Genomic DNA, 24,059 nt, shown 5'->3' on the forward strand with positions numbered 1-24,059 from the left:
AGGTCACAAGAACGATCCAGGAGAGAACCAGACCAACACTGGAACATTGACAGGTGGCATGGAGCAAAGATCTAAGTGGAGTTAAACAGAGCAGCCAGCTAACGACTCAAACTCGTCACCTGTGGAAGGAAACTCCGAAACACCCACCAGAGGAAGTCCATGGACAGAACCAGCCGAAGTATCATTCATGACCACAGGAGGGAGCCCGACAACAGAATTCACAACAAAAGGGTCAGAGAATCAGGTAGCCGACTTCTTGAGCCGTCACACGCTATGTCAAGAGGAGTGGTCCCTGAACCAGCGAGTGTTTGGAAAAATATGTGCCAGCTGGGGCGTTCCAGAGATAGACCTATTCGCCACAAAAGAATATCGGAAGGTGAAGAAGTTCTATTCTCTGAACCCAAGAGAACACCCGGAGGGGGTAGACGCGTTTCTATATCGGTGGAACTTCCATCTAGCATACGCGTTTCCCCCAATACCATTAATCCCGACAGTCCTCAGGAAAATTCGGGAAGACAAGGCACGAGTGATCCTCATAGCTCCCTTTTGGCCGAAAAGGGCATGGTTCACGTGGCTCAGACGCATGTCTATCTCGGACCCGTGGATCTTTCCGGATGCTCCGGATCTCCTGCACCAGGGACCAGTTCAACATCCCCAAGTACACAGGCTACACCTCACCGCCTGGAACTTGAGAGGGGACTTCTGTTAGCCAAAGGATTCTCAAACCCTTTGGTGACCACATTGCTAGCCAGCAGGAAAAAGGTCACCTCAGAGAAATACCAAAAGATCTGGCAAAAGTTCCTAGATTTCTCGGGGCGACAATTGTCCGAAACGAGTCAGCAAGTCCCGGTAAAAGAAATTCTTGAATTTCTCCAAAAAGGGTTGGAAAGGGGTCTGTCGACTAGCACCTTAAAAGTGCAAGTCTCCGCCCTGGGTGCGCTGTTTGATCATAAACTTGCTGACCACCCTTGGGTCTATAGGTTCATCCGAGCCTCTTTTACATCCAGACCCTCAAAATTATTACCTAAGGTGGCTCCCTGGGATTTAAATTTAGTGTTAAATGCTCCAACCGTTTCCCCCTTTGAGCCTCTTGATTCTATATCGATAAAATCCTTGACCCTAAAAACGGTCCTTCTGGTTGCCTTAACTTCAGCCCGTCGTACTTGTGAGCTGCAAGCTATGTCGGTGAACCCTCCTTACACTACCTTCTATGATGACAAAGTGGTTATCAAAACCGACCCTGCCTTCCTTCCGAAGGTCAACTCAAAATTTCATAGCGACCAGGAAATTATTCTTCCCTCATTCTGTCCCCAACCAAAATCCCAGGGGGAGCTAACCTTCCATTGTCTCGATGTCAGACGCTGCCTGCTTCAATACATAGAAGCCACAAAATCTTGGCGTCAGTCATCGGCCCTTTTTGTCACCTTCCAGGGGACAAACAGGGGAAAAAAGGCCTCAAAGGCAACTATTGCACGGTGGTTGCGTACAGCTATCTCACTTTCATATTCCTCTTCTGGTCAAGTTCCCCCACAAGGTGTTACGGCTCACTCCACGCGTGCTATTGCCACATCCTGGGCGGAAAGGGCATGCGCCTCGGTGGAACAGATTTGTAGAGCGGCAGTATGGTCCTCACCCTCTACCTTCTTCCGACTTTATAGGCTAGACTTAGGTCTATCAGACTTGTCTTTTGGGAGAAAGGTGTTATCTGCTGTTGTCCCACCCTAGGAGTCTTCTATTTCTTCCTCTTCATGGTTCTGGAAAATCAAATTACCCGTAAGTAATTATCATCTTTCTGTGCTGCTCTCACTTTTTGCAATATTAAAGATTGGTACGCAGGACGCATGCGGAGGTAGGCGGAGCTTAAGGGAGGATGTACGCAGACCAGCCAAATGCAAGTGTGAAACCAGCCTAAGACTGGCAGAGAAAGCCAGTGGATATGAATTGGGGCCTATATGTATGCTGGTCTTCAGATTTCTATGGGTGTACTAGATATGCCTAATCTCCTGTGTTTTGTCTTCTTCCAGGGGCAGTTCTTATCGATCAGTATTGTAATCCCCTAGACGATGTCAGCATTAAAAACATTCAAGCAGAAATTGAAAGTATTTCAAGAAGAGTGAAAGTTTACTTGAGCGCAAAAAACAGCAGACATCCAAGTCTGTCCCAGCAGTCAGGTTTGTAGGAATATCTATAGCCCAGTAATACAAAATGCTTAGAAATTGTAGCCAGTGACAGTGTCCATTAAAAATATGCTTCTTTGTAAAAGCCCTTTTGATGTGGGAAGTATTGGATTGTCTTGTAAATGAAGGGGTCTAAATTACCGTATATACCCGAGTATAAGCCGGCCCGAGTATAAGCCAAGGCACCTACTTTTGCCACAGAAAATTGGGTAAGCTTATTGACTCGAGTATAAGCAGAGTATGCATTGTCCTCTCATCCTTGTCCTGCTATGTGTGGCTGTCCCCGTCCTCTCCTGCTGTGTGTGGCTCCCCCTGTTGTGTGCATGGCTCCCCAGGTCCCGCATGGCTTTTCTCCCCCCGGTCCCGCATGGCGTTTCTCCCCCCGGTCCCGCATGGCTTCGCTCCCCCCGGTCCCGCATGGCTTCGCTCCCCCCGGTCCCGCATGGCTTCGCTCCCCCCGGTCCCGCATGGCTTCGCTCCCCCCGGTCCCGCATGGCTTCCCTTTCCCCCCCCGGTCCCGCATGGCTGCGCTCCCCCCGGTCCCGCATGGCTGCGCTCCCCCCGGTCCCGCATGGCTGCGCTCCCCCCGGTCCCGCATGGCTGCGCTCCCCCCGGTCCCGCATGGCTGCGCTCCCCCCGGTCCCGCATGGCTGCGCTTCCCCCGGTCCCCCCCGGCTCTGTCCCCACCCCCATCCTACTCACCCTCCTCGCGCCGTCTCTGCATCTCCGTTGTCCCGGCACCGGCAGCTTTTCCTGTGCTCAGCAGTCACATGGTACCACTCATTAAGGTAGTGCATATACGCTCCATGACTCTGGGAGTGGAGACGCGTGCATATTTATTACCCTAATGAGCTGTACCACGTAACCACTCAGCACAGGGGAAGAGCTTCCGGGACCGAGATGCAGCGACGGCGCGAGGAGGATGAGTATAATGTCTTCTTGAAGCCGGCGGCTGCAACTGTCACTGTGCCACACATGCCGGCTCCTGCCTCTGCTCCCCCTCCCCCGCCGGCTTTCTGGACAATGACTCGTGCATAAGCCGAGGGGGGCGTTTTCAGCACTAAAAAATGTGCTTAAAATCTCGGCTTATACACGAGTATATACGGTATGTTTTAATTCCTCCTAGTATTCCATCTTGTTTGACTGTTCTGTTTGTATTCTTTACCATGGGATCTAAGCATCATGTTTCTCCTTGTGGAGATTGGCATGCCAATGTGAGGAGGCTTATAAGCCATGCCATGCTCCTCTGATACATGAAGGCTTTTTATGTCTTAATTGTGCATGTAACTTTGCATTACTGTTACTGCAGGTGAATCCTCCCACATTGAGGATCTTGACTTACAAGGACAGGCTCTGGATGCTTTGAATCATGTGCTCTTTACGGAGATGAAATTTAAAGGCAATGTGGCTGACTTTTATAACCCTCTGAACTCGTATATGCATCAGGTAGGATTGTGAGTAACTGTGCACCACTAATTACTCATTCTCTTGTTCTGTAACATTTGTTTTTCTTTAGACTGACGCATTTTTATATCATTTTACAACTTATTCTACTCTTAATTGTCATCAGTATTAAAATATAGCTTCATATTCTGTAGAAGCATTTCACCTCCAGTGGTTTAATCTGACATACAGCGGGCATGTCGTTTTACGTAGTACTCCTTATAACTCTTGGCACCCAGAGAGTGATCTGTAGTGTGGGGGTACGCTTTTATGATATCTATTTGCTCTTATCAGACATTTGGACAGGAACATCTTGTAAAGTGTTGACCTGCTGACCAATCACTAAATAAAATTGTCTTCACTGCAAGTAACGAGTGCCATGGTGTTCCCTATATTGTTGGCATATCCGTTCTACCACTATCACCCGGAGTGTCGACCAGAAACATCCGCATGTATGGAGTTTGCGCGATGGTACATAAGCAGCGGATTTTCACAAAATCCGGTATAATGCTAGTGAATATACACAATAAACTTTTAAGAAGGGTGTTTAGTCCAATATTATTAAAATAGCGCTCTTCATGTTAGGATAATGTGTACATTGCTAATATTGCCATTACTTCAGACATAAGCGATTATTGAACTATATCTGCTGGGTAAAGGAATGTAATTAGTAACTACCGTATATACTCGAGTATAAGCCGAGATTTTCAGCCCATTTTGGGGGGCTGAAAGTCCCCCTCTCGGCTTATACTCGAGTCATACCCGGGGGTCGGCAGGGGAGGGGGGCTATCTAATTATACTCACCTACTGCTGGCGCGGTCCCTGCACGTCCCTGCTTCTTCCAGCGCTGCAGATTCTTTCTGTACTGAGCGGTCACATGGTACCGCTCATTACAGTAATGAATATGCGGCTCCACCTCCCATAGAGGTGGAGCCGCATACTCATTTCGATAATGAGCGGTAACTTTGACCGCTCAATACAGGAAGAAGATGCAGCGCTGGAAGAAGCAGGGACTGCACAGCGCCAGCAGTAGGTGAGTATACAGGGAGCGATGCGTGATATTTACCACTCCTCGTTCCGGTGCGGCTCCGTCATCAGCGTCCTCTGGCTGTGACGCTCAGATCAGAGGGCGCGGTGACGTACTCAGTGCGCGCCCTCTGCTGAACGTCTGCTGAAGACGGAGCCGCACGAGGAGCAGGTAAATATTGAAAGTGCCGGGGGACCTGAGCGAAGAGAGGTGAGTATGTGATTTTTTTTATTTTTTTTTTTTATCGCAGCAAAAGCATATGGGGCAAGTGACTGTATGGAGCTTCTTATGGGGCCATAACGCTTGTACAGCATTATAATGAGGCAAGTGACTGTACGGAGCATCTTATGGGGCCATAATGCTTGTGCAGCACTATATGGGGCAAGTGACTGTACAGAGCATCTTATGGGGCAATAACGCTTGTGCAGCACTATAAGGGGCAAGTGACTGTATGGAGCATCTTATGGGGCCATAACGCTTGTGCAGCACTATAATGGGGCAAGTGACTGTACGGAGCATCTTATGGGGCCATAACGCTTGTGCAGCACTATATAGGGCAAATATCTCTATGGAGCATCTTATGGGGCCATAACGCTTGTGCAGCATTATAATGGGGCAAGTGACTGTACGGAGCATCTTATGGGGCCATAACGCTTGTGCAGCATTATATGGGACAAGTGACTGTACGGAGCATCTTATGGTGCCATAACGCTTGTGCAGCACTATAATGGGGCAAGTGACTGTACGGAGCATCTTATGGGGCCATAACGCTTGTGCAGCACTATATGGGGCAAGTGACTGTACGGAGCATCTTATGGGGCCATAACGTTTGTGCAGCACTATATGGGGCAAGTGACTGTACGGAGCATCTTATGGGGCCATAACGTTTGTGCAGCATTATATGGGGCAAGTGTCTGTATGGAGACCATAACGTTTGTGCAGCACTATATTGGGCGAATATCACTATGGAGCATCTTATGGGGCCCTTATTACCCTTTATGCAGGATTATATGGGGCATATTTTAATATGGAGCATCTAATGGGGCCCATCAAACTTTATGGAGCATTATATGAGGCTCCTGATTCAATATGGATGTTCAAAAACACTTAACCTACTGATGTCTCAATTAATTTTACTTTTATTGATATCTATTTTTACTTTTGAAATTTACCGGTAGCTGCTGCATTTTCCACCCTAGGTTTATACTCGAGTCATTGTTTTCCCAGTTTTTTGTGGCAAAATTAGGGGGGTCGGCTTATACTCGAGTATATACGGGTACATTGGTTTCTGCATAGCCTGTAACCTTCTGTTGTCTCGGCCTCTCTCTTCTATTTGTTTTCTAGGTTCTGATCAATAGGACTGGCATTCCCATCAGTCTTTCTGTGTTATATCTTACTCTGGCTGAACGTTTGGGAGTGCGTTTGGAGCCAGTAAATTTTCCTCATCACTTCATGCTCCGCTGGTGCCAAGGTGGCCAGGGGTAAGCAATAACTGTCTTGGATGAGTCAGAACCGGGTCACAAGATATCTTATACTCTGATTTTTCAGATTTTCTTTACTGTGTTTATATAGAGGTCAGAAAAGAAAGCATTCTTCGTAAATTTTGTCTTTTCAAATTTTTTGGGGGACCGCAATTAACCTGACGGTTCCACCCTGTCATTTTTCAGAGCTTCAGACATCACCGATTACGTGTATATTGATGCATTCGGTTATGGGAAAAGTCTTACTGCGAAGGAATGTGAATACATGATTGGGCGGCACGTTACAGAGGAATTCTATGCACCTGTCAACACTAAGGAAGTTCTGCAGCGGATGGTGGGTAACCTTCTCAACCTAGGGAAGAGGTAAGAACACTAATAAGTGCATGGCAAGCTGTATAGATATTAGTACGCCCATCTGTAGAATGCAGAGCTTTGTCCATTCTGCTAGTTGCAGAACCCCACCTACTTATCATGGCAGCACAATAGAGTTTCATCTGCTGCTGTTACATTTGTTGTTAGAATGTCTGCCAACCGGTGATATGGGAGTGGAGTGAGAGACTCGGAATTGGAAAATGAGTGCAGCATATAGCTCCGGATCGGATGGAAGTAATTTACCGCCATCCCAAAACAATATTTAGGCAGGACGCTAGCAGCAATAAAAATAAAATGGAACGTTTCATCAAGAGTGACCTATAATTTTAAATTAAGTTTTGTGTTTTAAAGGCTTTTTTTCTCACATCACAATTTAAACATAAAAAAATCTTGTACTTTTCACACTGGCTTCTGGGGCAGTTATAGACTCGGGGCCTGTGTTATTCATTGTGTATAGAGGTGTTACTTGTTATTTGAATCCTGCCTTTGATTATTGTCACCCTGCTGAAAACTCTTCCTGAGTAGAGATGGGTGAACAGGAACAGTAAAATTCGGGATCAGTACCAGACATGTAGTATCCATGCACGGACCCCGAACAAGGACTTCTCACGGAAGTCTGTGTTACTGTTCAGGTTCGACAGCCTGAAAAAAGGTTGGTTGTGCTTTAGGCATTCAACAATCAACAAGCTTTTCGTGTGTGGGTACTTATATTTGAACTGGATGGACAAATGTCTTTTTTCGGCCTTACTAACTATGTTACTATGTTACTATATTAAAAAAAAAAGTGTGGTCCTCTCTATTTTTGATAACAAGTCCAGGTAATACAGCTGTGGACTGCAGCCCTCTGTTGTTTGACTTATCATGGCTGGTTATCCAAAACAGAGGGGCACCCCACACCATTTTTTTAAATAATTAATAACTGGCGTGGGGTCACCTCCTCCTCATTTTGAATAACCAGCAAAGCTAAAGCAGACCGCTTGGGGCTGGTATCAGGCTGGGAATGCCCGTGCATCTTTGGCCCTCTCCGGCCTAACAATAGCAATTTGTCATGCTGCGATCTGTAACGTCAGTAAATTTACACCAGTTAATTGGCTATCAACTGCGATAATCTCACTGATGTCTGCGCTCATCGCAGCAGTCGGGATCACGCGCTACTGTCAGTCTGTTCCAACTGGCGTGCTAAGCGGTCACATTACTCTTGTCACTGTTCGCACACCATATTGATGTAGCAGGGTTGGGAATCGTCATGGGATGGATTTACCTCAAACCTCTTTTGGATTATTTGGTTTTTTTAAACGTAATAAATTGGTAAAAGATGGTCGGGAAAAAGGACTTTTGTGTGTGTTTGTTTTTATTACTTAGGCTGTGGGGTTAGTAATGGGGGTGTCTGATAAACTCCTTTCCTTTACGAAACCCTGGGCTTGATGTCGACGAACATTACACAGCTGACATTTACCCCAAAACTATTCACCTGCTTGCCAACGCATCGGGGCAAGCAGGAAGACTCGAAGCTAAGTGCTGTAATTGACGTATCTAATGGGTACACCATTTCTAGGGTGGCTAAGGGCTGGTGTTATTAGGCTGGGAGGGGGGCAATACCCATGGTCCCTTCCCTGCCTATTAACCTCAGCCCACAGCTGTCTGTTTAGTCTTTGCTGGTTATTAAAAATAGGGGGCACTTATTTTTATTTTTATTTTTTTTGCTGGGTCCTCACTTTTTAATAACCAGCTGTGAGCTCATATCAATAGCCCGGGAAGCTCCATATTTATTGCTCTCTTCCCAAAATAATAATACCAGATCCCAGCTGTCTGCTTTCCTCAGCTGGTTATTAAAAACTAGATTGTGGCCCGATTCTAACGCATCGGGTATTCTAGAATATGCATGTCCCTGTAATATATGGACAATGATGATTCCAGAATTCGCGGCAGACTGTGTCTGTCGCTGATTGGTCGAGGCATGACATCATCGTCGCCATGGCAACCATTATGACATCATCGTCGCTGTGCCCGTTGCTGATTGGTCGAGGCCTGACGGCCTCGACCAATCAGAGACGCGGGATGTCTACGTCCTTTATGACATCATCGTCGCTGTGCCCGTTGCTGATTGGTCGAGGCCTGGCGGCCTCGACCAATCAGAGACGCGGGATTTCTACGTCGATGCTGTGCCGGTCTCTGATTGGTCGAGGCCTGGCGGCCTCGACCAATCAGAGACGCGGGATTTCCAGGACAGACAGACGGAAAAACCCTTAGGCAATTATATATATAGATGATCGCGGACAGGTGTCAGCTGACTATCGCAGCTGACATCCAGCACAATGTGCCAGGAGCGGTCACGGACCGCCCCCGTCACATTAACCCCCGGCACACTGCGATCAAACATGATCGCAGTGTTCCGACGGTATAGGGAAGCATCGGGCAGGGAGGGGGCTCCCTGCGTGCTTCCCTGAGACCTTCGGAGCAACGCGATGTGATCGCGTTGCTGCTAGGGTTTCTTACCTCCTCCTCCCTGCAGCAGGCCGGATCCAAGATGGCCGCTGCATCCGGGTCCTGCAGGGAGGTGCCTTCACAGCGCCTGCTCAGAGTAGGCGCCGGGAAGCCTGGAGAGTGCACGTCAGATCGCTGATCTGACACACTGCACAGCAAGGTGTCAGATCAGCGATCTTATACTATAACATGATAAGGTATCGCTGTAATCGTACTGACCCGAAGAATAAAACTGCTTTATTAATTTTACCAAACGCGGAACGGTATAAACGCCTCCCCCCAAAAGAAATTCATGTATAGCTGGTTTTTGGTCATTCTGCCTCACAAAAATCAGAATAAAAAGCGATCAAAAATTGTCTCGTGCCCAAAATTGTTACCAATAAAAACGTCAACTCGTCCCGCAAAAAAACAAGACCTTACATGACACTCTGGACCAAAATATGGAAAAATTATAGCTCTGAAAATGTGGTAATGCAAAAAATATTTTTTGCAATAAAGAGCATCTTTCAGTGTGTGACGGCTGCCAATCATAAAAATCCACTAAAAAAAACGCTATAAAAGTAAATCAAACCCCCCTTCATCACCCCCTTAGTTAGGGAAAAATTAAAACATTTTAAAAATGTATTTATTTCCATTTTCCCGCTAGGGTTAGGGCTGGGGTTAGGGTTAGGGTTGGGGCTAGGGTTAAGGCTACAGTTAGGGTTGGGGCTAAAGTTAGGGTTAGGGTTTGGATTACATTTAAGGTTGGGAATAGGGTTGGGATTAGGGTTAGGGGTGTGGTTAGGGTTACCGTTGGGATTAGGGTTAGGGTTGTGTTTGGATTAGGGTTTCAGTTATAATTGGGGGGTTTCCACTGTTTAGGCACATCAGGGGCTCTCCAAACGCGACATGGCGTCCGATCTCAATTCCAGCTAATTCTGTGTTGAAAAAGTAAAACAGTGCTCCTTCCCTTCCGAGCTCTCCTGTGCGCCCAAACAGGGGTTTACCCCAACATATGGGGTATCCGCATACTCGGGACACATTGGACAACAACTTTTGGGGTCCAATTTCTCCTGTTACCCTTGGGAAAATACAAAACTGGGGGCTAAAAAATTATTTTTGTGGGAAAAAAAAAGATTTTTTATTTTGACGGCTCTGCATTATAAACTGTAGTGAAACACTTGGGGGATCAAAGTTCTCACAACACATCTAGATAAGTTCCTTGGGGGGTCTTGTTTCCAATATGGGATCACTTGTGGGGGGTTTCTACTGTGTAGGTACATTAGGGGCTCTGCAAACGCAATGTGACGCCTGCAGACCAATCCATTTAAGTCTGCATTCCAAATAATGCTCCTTCCCTTCTGAGCTCTGCCATGCGCTCAAACGTTGGTTCCCCCCCACATATCGGGTATCAGCGTACTCAGGACAAGTTGGACAACAACTTTTGGGGTCCAATTTCAACTGTTACCCTTGGAAAAATACAATACTGGGGGCTAAAAAATAATTTTTGTGGGAAAATAAAAAGAATTTTTATTTTCACGGCTCTGCGTTATAAACTGTAGTAAAACAGTTGGGGGTTCAAAGCTCTCACAACACACCTAGATAAGTTACTTAAGGGGTCTACTTTCCAAAATGGTGTCACTTGTGGGGGGTTTCAATGTTTAGGCACATCAGTGGCTCTCCAAACGCAACATGGCGTCCCATCTCAATTCCAGTCAATTTTGCATTGAAGTCAAACGGCGCTCCTTCCCTTCCGAGCTCTGCCATGCGCCCAAACAGTAGTTTACCCCCACATATGGGGTATCGGCGTACTCAGGACAAATTGTACAACAACTTTTAGTTCCAATTTCTCCTGTTACCCTTGGTAAAATAAAACCAATTGGAGCTGAAGTACATTTTTTGTGAAAAACGTTAAATGTTCATTTTTATTTAAACATTCCAAAAATTCCTGTGAAACACCTGAAGTGTTAATAAACTTCTTGAATGTGGTTTTGAGCACCTTGAGGGGTGCAGTTTTTAGAATGGTGTCACACTTGGTTATTTTCTATCATATAGACCCCTCAAAATGACTTCAAATGAGATGTGGTCCCTAAAAAAAAAAATGGTGTTGTAAAAATGAGAAATTGCTGGTCAACTTTTAACCCTTATAACTCCCTAACAAAAAATATTTTGGTTCCAAAATTGTGCTGATGTAAAGTAGACATGTGGGAAATGTTACTTATTAAGTGTTTTGTGTGACATATCTCTGTTTTTTAATTGCATAAAAATTCAAAGTTGGAAAATTGTGAAATTTTTGCCAAATTTCCGTTTTTTTTCACATATAAACGCAGGTAATAGCAAATAAATTTTACCACTGTTTCAATAGTACAATATGTCACAAGAAAACAGTGTCAGAATCACCGGGATCCGTTGAAGCGTTTCAGAGTTATAACAACATAAAGGGACAGTGGTCAGAATTGTAAAAATTGGCCCGGTCATTAACGTGCAAACCACCCTTGGTGGTAAAGGGGTTTAAAAAAAAAAAAAAAGATGTTCCTCTACCGGACTCCTGCCATCATCTGCATCATTGGCAGAATTCCCTGCTAGTCTCCTTGCTACTTCTTCCACCCAAGGACGTTACATGAGATCTGCAGCCAATCAGTGGCTACTCATTGGCTACTGCAGTGAGGTTTCATATTAGTAAGAAGCTCCTAGCTCGCTCTACCAGCTTGTACAGAATACAAGTGTGCAGCCAGTCAATACAGCAGTCCTGCCAGAGAAGAAATCAAGGAGACTAGCAGAGGAATAGTGCAGGTCCAGGAGGTTTTGTTTTGGTATGTGTATGTGATCACCATTGTCCTGTTTCTGAAAGAATATAATAGTAGTGGACAACCCCTTTAGCAGAACCAGGAACTTATTTTCTGGTTTCCACTAGATAACATTCCTCAATAAGATATGTAGAATACAGGTTCAGACAGATGAAAAAAAAAAAAAAAAAAGTTAAAAGCTTATAGTGATTCTCCGGCATATGGTTTTGATCCACCTACCCTTAGATCAGTGTGGTCTGACACCCGACACTCTCACTGATCTGCTCAGGGGGCTCCTCTTTTTGAATAGAAGTAGTTCTGCAGCACTCAGCAGCAGCTACTCCTTTAACGTCTTCACCCCATTTTTTCGTTCAGCCACTTAATGTCCAATGACGGACATATTCAGTCATTGGACGCCTCTTTCCGTTTAATGCGGGTCTGACGATGAGCCTGCACTTTTCCGGCACATGACAGCTGATCTGATCAGCTGACGTGTGCCCCTAAGCGCCTCGGGTAGAATCTCGATCCACCCGCGGCTGTTAACATGTTAAATGCCACTTTCAAACTCTGACAGCGTCATTTAACATGAACGTGCAAGAAGTGCGTCATTACCTCCTCCCATTGGCACCTGTGTCACATGACCGCGGGTTGCCGAGGTGTTGTCATGACAACCAAAGGTCTCCTGAAGACCTCTATGGTTGTCACTGCTAGATTGCTATGAGCCCCGCCTGGTGGTCAGCACTCCTAGCAAGTGTGTAATTCTACTACATACAGGTGATCTCAATTGTATGTAGCAGAGCCGATCCCATGGAGACTATTGAAGCATGTCGAAAGGTTAAAAAAAATAAAAAAATATAAAAAATTATAAAAGTTTAAATCACTCCCATTTCGCCCCATTCAAAATAAAACAATTAAAGAAAATCAAACATGCAAATGTTTGGTATCGCCGCATTCAGAATCGCCCGATCTATCAATAAAAAGAGAAAAAAAAGGATTAACCTGATCACTAAACGGCCTAGCAAGAAAAAAAGTCAAATTGCCATCATTACTTTTTTTGGTCACCGCAAATGCAATTACGGGCGATCAAAAGAACGTATCTGCACCAAAATGGGATCATTAAAAACGTCAGTTCGGCGCACAAAAAATAAGCCCTCACCCGACCCCAGATCACGAAAAATGGAGACGCTACGGGTATCGGAAAATGGGACAAATTTTGTGTTTTGTTTTTTTACCAATTAGATAAAAAAGAACCTAGACATGCTTGGTGTCTATGAACTCGTAATGACCTAGAGAATCATAATGGCAGGTCAGTTTTAGCATTTAGTGAACTTCTTAAAAAAGCCAAACAAAAAACAAGTGTGGGTTGCACTTTTTTTGCAATTTCACCGCACTTGAAATTTTTTTTCCGTTTTCGTGTACACGACATGGTAAAACCAATGATGTCGTTGAAAAGTACAACTCTCCAGCAAAAAATAAGCCCTCACATGGCCATATTGATGGAAAAATACAACAAAATTATGGCCATGGGAAGGAGGGGAGCGAAAAATGAAAACACAAAAACGGAAATACCCCTGGTCCAAGAGACATAACTTTTTTTTATTTTTTTCCACATAGCTGTATGAGGCTTGTTTTTTGCAGAAGTAGTTGTACTTTTGAATTACATTATTCATTTTATCATGTCATGCACTGGAAAGCAGGAAAAAAAATCCCAAGTGCATTGAAATAGCAAAAAATGTGCAATTTCACAATATTTTTTTATTTGCCTTGTTCTCAGTAAAACTGGCCTATCAATATGATTTTCCAGGTTAGTACAAGTACACAGATACAAGACATGTAATTTTTTATTTAAGTAGTGAAAAAAAATCAGGAAATATAAAAATAACTTTGCTTGCGTCATCATTTTCTGGGACCCATAACGCTTTAAATAGTGCTGTGTGATGGCTTATTTTTTTGCGCCCTGAGCAGACTTTTTTACCGCTGCCATTTTGGGTTAGATAGTTTTTTTTTGTTTTTTTTTCTCTTATTATGTTTTATTTCAATTTTGTGGAGGCCAAAAAACGTAATTCTTGCATTTTAGATTTTTGTTTTCTTCTCGTTAAGCTGTTTACCGATCAGATTAATTTATTTTACATTTCGATAGATTGGACTTTTCCGAATGCAGCGATACCAACTATGTGTATTATTATTATTATTATTATTATTATTATTATTATATATTTTTAGTTGTTTTATTTTTAATGGGGTAAAAGGAGAGTGATATGCATTTTTGTGTGGGCTTTGTGGTTTTGTTTTATGTTTAACTTTTTACTGTATTTAATAGTTCTCTTAGAGGACTTGAAGCTGGGATTGTCTGATCACTTGCGCTATACATAAGTATGCTATAAGCTATGTGTAACTAAAATCACAATGTCATATGAACACCAGCTGTTATGGCAACCTATCTCCGCCCACAGACGAGGCGGTGGGTGCATTGAACGACATGCCCCCTTGCCGGTGCATGTTAAATATAACAGGTTAACAGCCGCGAGCAGAGCTCCGCTCCACCCATGGCTCTTAGGGCAGAATGGTGGTTGATTTTAAATCAGCCATATTCTCCCGGGAAAGATACGGACCCTGTGTGCAAAGGCTAGACACGACATATGATGTTAATGTAAGTCATATGTTGTCAAGGGGTTAAAAATAAAACGCCTTTAGCAACCCATATAAAATAAGGCCAATTTTTATTTTTTTTGTACAACAGAAATAAATGTATCCTACTCCCGATGAGATCAATCACAGGTTTTCCGAATGGCAAGGAATCGCAATTCCATATTTCCTTGTGATAAGTTAGTGCGTTTACAGCTCATCGTGTACAATTTGCATATTGGAGACCACAGACTGTGCAGTCACATCTTAATTTACATTTTATATCTTGTAGGGAAAGTAAAGATCGCAGCTTTATGCTGCTGAGAGTGTCCCTGGATCTCTACCTGGCCATGTATCCAGACAGTGTGCAGCACCTACTGCTACAAGCAAGATTATACTTCCATTTGGGGATTTGGCCTGAAAAGGTAGATCTGTCCGGTCTTATAACTTTTTAATACATATTTGTATAGAAGTGAAAATGGATCTAAATGTCATATATTAGGAAGATATCCCCTTAAGAACTGCAGCGCTAACTTGCCTGCCCTAGGTAAAGGTGTACAATGTCATGTCACACTGAATCGGGGAAGAATTATGGACAACGATCATCAGAAGGATGATGGCGGCACGATCATTAAAAGATTTGATTAGAAAGGAAATTAAAGCCATTTAGAGGGAGCTACCAAGTGTAACGTTTTATTACCATTTTGATGTTATGCTTTCACTTTTCAGGTACTAGATATTCTTCAGAATATTCAAGCTTTGGATCCTTCACAGCATGGTGCTGTAGCATATCTAGTCCAGCATACCTTGGAGCATATAGAGAGACGCAAGGAGGACAGTGGGCCCCACGTGAAGCTCCGATCCAGCGAGAAGGAAGTGTGCTATCCTGTAGGACTTCTTGTGAGGCACAAAAGGTAGGAATTCATTGTAATGTATTCTGCATGCTAGCCCGAGCATGCAGGTAATGCAAAAGTAATATCCAATAGCGATGAGCGAGTGTACTCGTTGCTCGGGTGGTCTCCGAGTATTTGTAAGTGCTTGGACATTTCGTTTTTGTTGACGCAGCTGCATGATTTACGGCTGCTAGCCAGCCTGAGTACATGTAGGGGTTGCTAGGGAATCCCCACATGTATTCAAGCTGTCTATCAGCTGTAAATCATGCAGCGGAGGCAACGAAAACTAAATCTCCGAGCAGTCACAAATACCCAGAGACCACCCTAGCGTGCTTAGGAAAACCCGAGCAACGAGTATACTCACTCATCACTAATATCCAATTTTTGTGTTTAGATTTAAACCTTTGTATTTATAAAAATATATATAATACCAAAGTTGTATGTCATGAAAACAAATGATAAACAATTACAAAGTTTGCAGATATGCAGTAGGATTTTGTTTTTCATTTTTGAAATTTTGCGTAACGAGTAAAATAAAATGGGAAAACACCGAGACTTGTAAGTTATATGAGATGGAACTGTAGGATCTCGCGCACACGTGGGTCATTCAGTGTAGCTTTTAAGTCAACTTTAATCGATGTCAACTGGCTGCAAGTGTGATTTAGTTATTGCCAACACCTGTTAGGTGCCACATGTAAGTTACAGGTGCTGTTATTTACACAAATTAGAGAAGCATCACATGATTTTTCGAACAGTGCCAATACTTTTGTCCACCCCCGTTTTTATGTTTGGTGTGAAATTATATCCAATTTGGCTTTAGGACAATTCTTTTTGTGTTTTTTTTCATTTAAGACAAATTAAATAAATATAATAATACCAAATAATTTGTGTTTGCAATCATTTTCAGGAAGAAACTGAGTATTATCTGACAGAATTGCAGGGGTGTCAATACTTTTGACCATGACTGTATATCCTGATGCACTATACACAGTTTTCCGTTAATTTCACTCACTTTCTGGTACCGGAAATCTGTTCCGTGCATTTGAATTGTGTTTGCATATTGTAACAAGAAGGTAAAGGATATCGGGTAACATATCATGGAAAGTGTCGTGCTCACATTTCACTGAGGTTGTGCTCCTTTTGTTTTCCCAATCTGACATATAGGTATGGCTATAGTGGTGTAATCTTTGGCTGGGATCCTGTGTGCATGATGCCACCAGACTGGATTGAAAACTTGAGTGTCCATCACCTCCCTCAAGGAGCGAACCAGCCATTTTACAGCATCCTGCATGAAGACGGATCTTGCAGTTATGTTGCACAGGGTGAGTAGTGACCAGCCACGTAGGGTAGGTAGGTAGGTTTATCTGATTTAAATATTAGTAATTTTAGCTATATTTCTGGTTTGTTCTTCCATACTACTTAGTAATTATGTTACAACACTTTTGTGGCATTTACATGAAATATGCAAAGTCTCAGGCTTGTACCCTTATTTCATATTGCATAAATGGTACATGTGCCAATACTCATGATTTTCTAAATCATCTATTGTCTTCTCCTCCACAGAAAATCTTGAGCCACATCCAGATCCAGGACCAATTCAGCACCCTGATATCAGCCATTACTTCTCTGACTTTTCAGATGATCACTATGTATTAAATAAAGAACTGCAGCTTCAATATCCTGAAGATACTGACTTCACTGCGCAGAGTTCACCTAAACAGCCCGACACCCCGCAACTGGAGCCATGAGTTGGATTTTGGAAACTTTTTCCAATTATTTTGTTTGTTTTTTTTTTTAATTTATAGTTATTTTATGTACTAAATGCACATGCAAGTGCTGACCCGTTTCATTTCAGAGTCCAGAACGATCTAACACTGTTAAATAGGATAAGTTCCAACAATACATTTTCTAACATTCATATCCATGTTTTAGATTCTCCGTGTGCTGCTCACAGCGTAGAAATGTGAACTAGAACTCCGTTTGTGAGTATAGAGAACATGCATACATCTACTATTCAGCATGCTATGAGATCTGTGTTTCCCATCATATCCTTACTACATCCATTCATTACTTATAGCATGAGGTACCTAGGGCAAGACAAGCCACAGAAAATATCACTTTTCTCAGATTACCTCTGTACACCTATGGGAAAGCTGAGTGAACGTATGCGTCCCATTGCAATACCGGCTATGTATTGGAGAACTCTGCTCTTGTACCAGAACATGGTTCTCTCATTGCTACCAGGGAAATTTCTCAATCTTCATCCTGCCAGTATGGAATTGTATTTTACTTCATTTTTCCTTTATCTACCACATCATTCCATGTGTTCAGCAGCCGTGGTACATATTTATTTATTACTGATGTAGTAACCACAAAGCTTATTTATTTGCTGCTATATTTTTTTCTTTATATAAATGTATAACTGAGACAGTTCCTTTCTCCATTACTTTGGATGTATAGTAGGTTTCCTAGTTTTGTGGGCAGAAGAAATCCTAGCATGGCTCTTGCATCCTATCAAGAACAAATTCTCAACTATCTGAAACCTTATTTCTTTTGTACATCTGTGATCTATAAAAATCAGCCAGGAGCCCACAGGTCAATGTTTGTCAGTCTAAGTTTTTATAAATCTGATTTAATGAAACTGTCTAATATGACCTAATTACGGACAGTGGCATCTCTCTCCTCGTACAGTAGCTTGCGGCCACCTTTTTCTGCCAACAGGCTCACTGTAACATGGTTTGAAGTCAGAAATTGGGGGACTTTTCTGTCTTTTTTGGATTGACCACTAGATTTTGACTTCAAGGGGCCTTCCAGTTTTCAAATCTTAGGATAAGCCACTATCCAATTTGTAGGAGTCACTCTTATCATTCCCATTTATCAGAACTTGGCAAGTGCTGCAGCCTCTTCTGTTCCATTTACTTGTGTTCTCTTACAAAGTATCAGCTGTGTTGAGTATTGCAGTGATTCATTGAAGGTAATGGAGTTGTGCTGCTACACTTAGCACGGCCGGTACTGTGTAGACCACATAGAGATAAACTGAATAATAAGGAAGCTACAGCATTCGAAAAGTTCTACGACCCAGTCAAACAGCTGATTGACAGGCATGCCAAGAGTTGGATCAATGCCATACTGATATTAAAGGGATTCTGTCAGCAGATTTTTTTTATCTCATCTGAGAGTAGTCTGATTGTAAGCAAAGAGAAGATGAATCCAGCAATGTATTTTTCCGTTTACTAGTTGCAGCCATTCTGAAACAGTTTTTAAATTTCGCAATGCAGCAGAGCAGAAGAAGCTTTCCCCACCAGGCTCTCCATGTACAAAGTCCATAGACAGTGAGGTGCCTATCACAGGAGAGGGCGTGTCGGACTAGCATGCTGGTGCTGCTGAGTCCCAGCAATGAAGAAGCTCCTAGTGCTAAAACAATCATTGCAAGCTAATACAACCACAGAGCTTGATAAGGCTAAGTTCACATTAGCGTTCGGGGGCTTTGTGGAGGGCTGCATATGTCCTCTGCTAAGCTCCGCCTACTTCCGCATACTTCTGCATGCGTCCTACCTATCTATCTTTAACATTGGGTACACAGGTCTTGCGGATGTATGCAGATGCGTTGTTTTGACGCAACCGCACGGGAACGCAACAAGTTGCGTTTTGTGCATACGGCGGGCACGTCAAAACGACGCATCCGCATGTCCTGCATACTCAATGTTAAAGATAGGTACGCAGGACGCGTGCAGAAGTATGCGGAAGTAGGCGGGGCTTAGTGGAGGACATACACAGCCCTCCGCAAAGCCCCCGAACGCTAATGTGAACCTGGCGTAAGCAAGGCATCACTGAAATCTGTGTTTTAATCTCTACAACATACTGTCTTCAGCGTATATAGCAAAAACCTACAGACAGATTCCATTTAAAGGCCTATCTTAAAGAAAAGTCACTAATGTAAAGCTGAGAAAAACTTTTAAAAATTTTAATCAGTTCTGCACTATTTGAAAGTGATATTCAAGTACTGATAGGCGAAGTGTGGAACCATAAGCGTGCACAGCTATTTATCACTCCCATGTATGGATGCTGTTTTCTGAACAGTTATCTGTCTATTATTGTGGGGAGGGGGTTTCCCTATAATAGGAATTGTACTATAGTTTTTGCATTACAACAAGACCATAAATATTCCATATATACACTCACATATAGACCTCTTCTAACCTTTGATTGTAACTGCTGGAACATATCATTATTTTCCATTTGACAAGCTCCTGAAAGACACAATCTTAAGGCCGGGTTCACATTGCATTAATGGCGTCCGTTAGACGGACTACGTTACACTGTGGCATAACGCGGTGTAACGCAGTCCGTTAACGCCACCATTAATTCCTATGTCGGACGCATCGCTAGCGCACGCCCACAATGGGCGTGCCCTAGCGATGTGCCGTCATTGAGTGACGGACCCTGAGACGCGGGCTGCAGCATTTCCGGGTCCGTCACTGCTAGCGCAGATAGAGCTAGCAGATGCTCTATCTGCGCTAGCGCAATGGAATGTTGGCACTTGCGTTAACAGCAGCCCATTAACGTTTGTGTTGAACGGGCTGCTGTTAACGCAATGTGAAGCCGGCCTAAGTCTTCATATTCAATATATGAACAGAAATTCTTTAGTATCGGACATATCCTACTTTTAGATAGACAAAGGCTATGAGTAGAGTTGAGCGAATTTGTTCGGGTTTCCTCATATTCGGTAAGCTATAGCACTTGCCAAATAAGCTGCAGAGGGAACCCGGCTTCCTGGATCGGGCCAACCAATCAGCTGATCGGCGCTGCAACTACATGTGTCGCGGATGTGTCACAGCACGTACATGGACACTCTGTGTGTTGGGCTCTCCATGTATGTGCTGTGACAGAGCCGCGACACATGCAGCTGCGGCGCTGATCGGACGGCGCGATCCAGGAAGCCGGGTTCCCTCTGCAGATTATTCAGGCAAGCGCTATAGTTGCCAAATAAGAGGGAACCTGAACAAATTCGCTCATCTCTAGTTATGAGCAAACGTTAAGTCTTAGCTGCAAGCATTTCTACATCAAAAAATGCCTGTTGGCCGGTAAAAAACGTGCATAAAGAACTCACCTTTTTGTCGCTTGTTTTTTTCCCATTCGTTAGAAAATGCTTCAAATCTGCAAGGGAAACAATAAGCAATTAGCGTATGAGACTTCACAAATCTTATTCACTTTGTAGGGACAGTAAAGTGCTGCATTTTTCTTAGCAAAACGCAATGTGGGCATATACCCTTAAAGGGGGTTTCACAAAGAAAGTACATTTTAATCAATAGGTCTTTGAATAATAATTTCCACAATTGATGTGTTAAAAAAAAATGTTCCTGTGCTGAGATAATCTTATAAATGTGCCCCTGCTGTGTACTGGCTGCATCTGTCCATACAGGAACATGGTCTGATCATACCATAGCTCCTGGGCAGGAGAGGAAGCAAAAGAGAATATAGACAGGACAGCACGGGGATCACTGTCTGTCATTACATGTCTCACAGGAAAAAGCTTGTTCATGCTTAATACCTGATAATGAAAGTGCTTCTTTAAGGTCTCCCTCTCACATGCTTTTTTTATCACTTGTAAAATGCAAAGAATCGAAAATATTTTTGTGTGTGGTTTATTATTTATTTTTATTCTGCAGAGAAACCAATTTGGGAAACCTAGCTAGCCTCTTTCCCACTCTCTTCTTCCACCATAAGAAAGCTACAACTAGAGCTGGGGTGTCAAACTGCATTTCTCGAGGGCTGCAAACAGGTCATGTTTTCAGGATTTCCTTGTACTGCACAGGTGATAATTTAATCACCAACTCATTATTTGTGTAGGTGATTAAATTATCACCTGTGCAGTACAAGGAAATCCTGAAAACATGACCTGTCTGCAGCCCTCGAGGAATGCAGTTTGACACCCCTGGACTAGAGCATACTGCATTGACAAAAATAACTCGACTGATGCTCAAAAAAAGACTGTGTGTATGTAGCGCATTGCATTTAAATCTAATTGTACAGAAGAAAGCCAACAACATTAAATGCCACAAAGAAAAAAAAAATACATTTTTCTAGAAAAAAATAAACCTCTGTGTTTGAAACCAGCTCAAAAGTATCACTTGGAGTCCAATAGACATAATTTAGTCGGAGATATAATTAAAATATTTTATGTGCTACTGAGGGATTTCCAGCAATTGTGTTGATCGATGAAATGTGTTTGTTCTTGGAATCCCAGAGATGTGTTCTGTTTGGCTGAACTTGGCGATTTACACTGTCATAAAGGAATATGCATTTGTATCTACATTTCTAACTTGCTGAGCCACATACAATTTTGTATCCTGTTGTAACATCCGGACGCTCCGGCACAGGTGCTACTTTTCATTCATCTGTAATATATAAAGTATGATTATGTCCACTTGGACCAAAATTAATAAATATTGGGAAAATCTTTGCTTCCTTTGACTTTTCTTTCAGTGCAGCATGTCTTTTACTGATTTAAAGTTTGCTGCAATGCAACATTAACCTTTTGGAACATAGCGCAATAAAAATAATACATCACTGACTGAATAAAGCAGTGCCCTTGGGAGTGGGTGTTTATCTGCCAGTCATTGTTACGACCCAGCTGTCATAGCAAAGATCAGAGGGACTTCTAATTTGGGCTGTTTGACCTTACCTGTGCTGCAGTCTAATGCTAAAGTGTACTCAAAATTTGTGACTTACATAGTATGGATTTTCATGAAATAATATGTATATAGTATACACTGACGATTTTGTTTTCTCGCCTACAAAGAATGGAGAGGTCTGTAATTTTTATCGTAGGTACAATTCAACCGTGAGAGACAGAATCTAAAAAAAAAAAAAAACAGATCATATTGTATGATTTTTTAAATAAATGCATTTTATTGTATGAAATAAATATTTGATCACCTACCAACCAGCAAGAATTCTGGCTCTCACAGACCTGTTAGTTTTTCTTTTAAGAAGTCCTCCTACTTTGCACTCATTACTAGAGATGAGCGAACTTATTCGGAAAACGTTTGGCAATCTCAAATTTGGCAGGAACGTAGCACATTCGGATTCATGTACGCTTTCACGAGCATTTTTACTTTGGCTGCCGGATTCAACACACAATCGGGGCGCAGAAACCATCGATGTGTCATGATGTAAGGTCTTCTGTGATTGGCTGGCGAATTCACATGTCCCTGGACATCTTGTTTTGCTGGCACATTGTCACAGTGCAGAGAGGTTGCTCCTGTGCTACTGCTGAAAGTGAACTTGTCAGTTAACTAGATCGGATCCTGTCCTGTGCGAAATTGATCTTCCAGAATTGAACTAGATTGTGATAAAACTGTGTTTCAGTGACAAATCAGAAAGCCAGATTTCCGCTTAAAAATTTGTAGGCCTAATATTGTGGTGCAGCCACGAGGCCCAATTAGCAAATCATTTGTGATAAAACTGTGTTCCAGTGGCAAATCAGAAGGCAAGATGTCCACTTAATTGTCGTTAGGTATAACAAGGTTGTTCAGGCACACTATCTAAGAAAATAAATAGTGATTGTTCATCTAGTGACAGGTAACTGACAGGTATGGGCCTAAGGTTTTGAAACAGCAGGTTAAAATAGGAGAAAGCTACTTACAACGTGTGGGGGAATAAGCTTGGTGTTCGACATGTACGTGGGTTAGGTGTTAATATTAATGGAAGCTCAAGTGAACAAACACCGTCTCATCCTATCCATAGAGTGCTGACAACATCTGTTACTGGACGGACTACTTGACTACCTTTCTTTGGCAGCCGCACAGCGGTCCACCTTGTAGATGAGGCTCAGAAAGTGTATGTGCTCTAGTGGGTGGCAAGCGCCGCATCAAGTGGCCTCTCCTCTTCTTTCACCTTCATCACACAGTACAAGCCTCAGAGGTTGCACCCCTATCACCCTAGTTTCCCCTCATGTCAAAAATTTCCAAACACCCAACTGACTAGGGAGCCACAGATACGGAATTCTGCAGAGCTGTTCACAAATTCTATTCCATGTGCATCAGAGATCTGCTCTGAAGAATCACAGAATCCAAACGAGGAAAGCATCTACACTGATGCCCACAGAGGTACGCAGCTGAGTAGCTCAGCAGAGGAGGTGGAGAAGGAAGATGAGGTTTTATTGGGGCCCTTGTTTCTTACCGGTCACTGTTACCTTTATGTTCTTGTCCATTTATGATCTTTTCCATCATACCATTTACCTTACCCATGTATTTAGGATTTCTCCTTCGCCTCATTGGGGGACACAGGACTGTGGATGTATGCTTCTGCCGCCAGGAGGCTGACACTAAGCAAACTTGAAAAAAAAAAAATTAGCTCCTCTTCCGTCGTATACACCCTGACACTGGCTGCTGGAGACTCCAGTTCATGCTTAGTGTCTCAAGGAGGCACACCTCTGGGTCCCGGATCCTTTGGACCCTGTTTCTTCATCATTTTCTATGGATTGAGGGGGCGACAGACCCTTTTGAGGGTCCGATCTCCCCAAACCAACAACGGGCAAGCACGTGCGAGTTCCTCCACGTATCCTTTCCCGCGAACTTGGCCCTGACCACCCTGAGGTATTTAGACCCTAGGCTGTACAGGTGCCCGTTTGATGTCCGTATGACTCCCCCTATTCCTACACCTCTGCTCCGCTGCGGTGATAGATGGGGTGGTGGACGGTCCCTCTCCTTATCCTGGGCAGATAATGGAGCTAGGGTGCCTGCACCGTCGTTTTCCTCCCCCCACTGGATTTACACCGGGGGTACTCA

General features: G+C 43.3%; 1 protein-coding gene across 2 annotated transcripts in view; it reads left to right on the plus strand.

The window, feature by feature from the left end:
• FBXO21 (F-box protein 21) overlaps positions 1–21,727 on the plus strand; it is a 46,411-nt gene extending 24,684 nt beyond the window's left edge. The window contains exons 5-12 of one of the 2 annotated variants that reach the window (XM_069754687.1): positions 2,025–2,171; positions 3,487–3,623; positions 5,992–6,128; positions 6,315–6,491; positions 14,667–14,799; positions 15,104–15,288; positions 16,432–16,589; positions 16,831–21,727. In XM_069754687.1, coding sequence (XP_069610788.1) covers positions 2,025–2,171; positions 3,487–3,623; positions 5,992–6,128; positions 6,315–6,491; positions 14,667–14,799; positions 15,104–15,288; positions 16,432–16,589; positions 16,831–17,015 — 1,259 coding nt within the window. In that variant the 3' untranslated portion in view covers positions 17,016–21,727. The remainder of the gene's footprint in view (positions 1–2,024; positions 2,172–3,486; positions 3,624–5,991; positions 6,129–6,314; positions 6,492–14,666; positions 14,800–15,103; positions 15,289–16,431; positions 16,590–16,830) is intronic. The other variant, XM_069754694.1, reaches the window with a different exon arrangement.
• The last annotated feature ends 2,332 nt before the right edge of the window (positions 21,728–24,059 follow it).

Source organism: Ranitomeya imitator, chromosome 1 (genome assembly GCF_032444005.1).
Source record: "Ranitomeya imitator isolate aRanImi1 chromosome 1, aRanImi1.pri, whole genome shotgun sequence".
Lineage (NCBI taxonomy): Eukaryota > Metazoa > Chordata > Amphibia > Anura > Dendrobatidae > Ranitomeya > Ranitomeya imitator.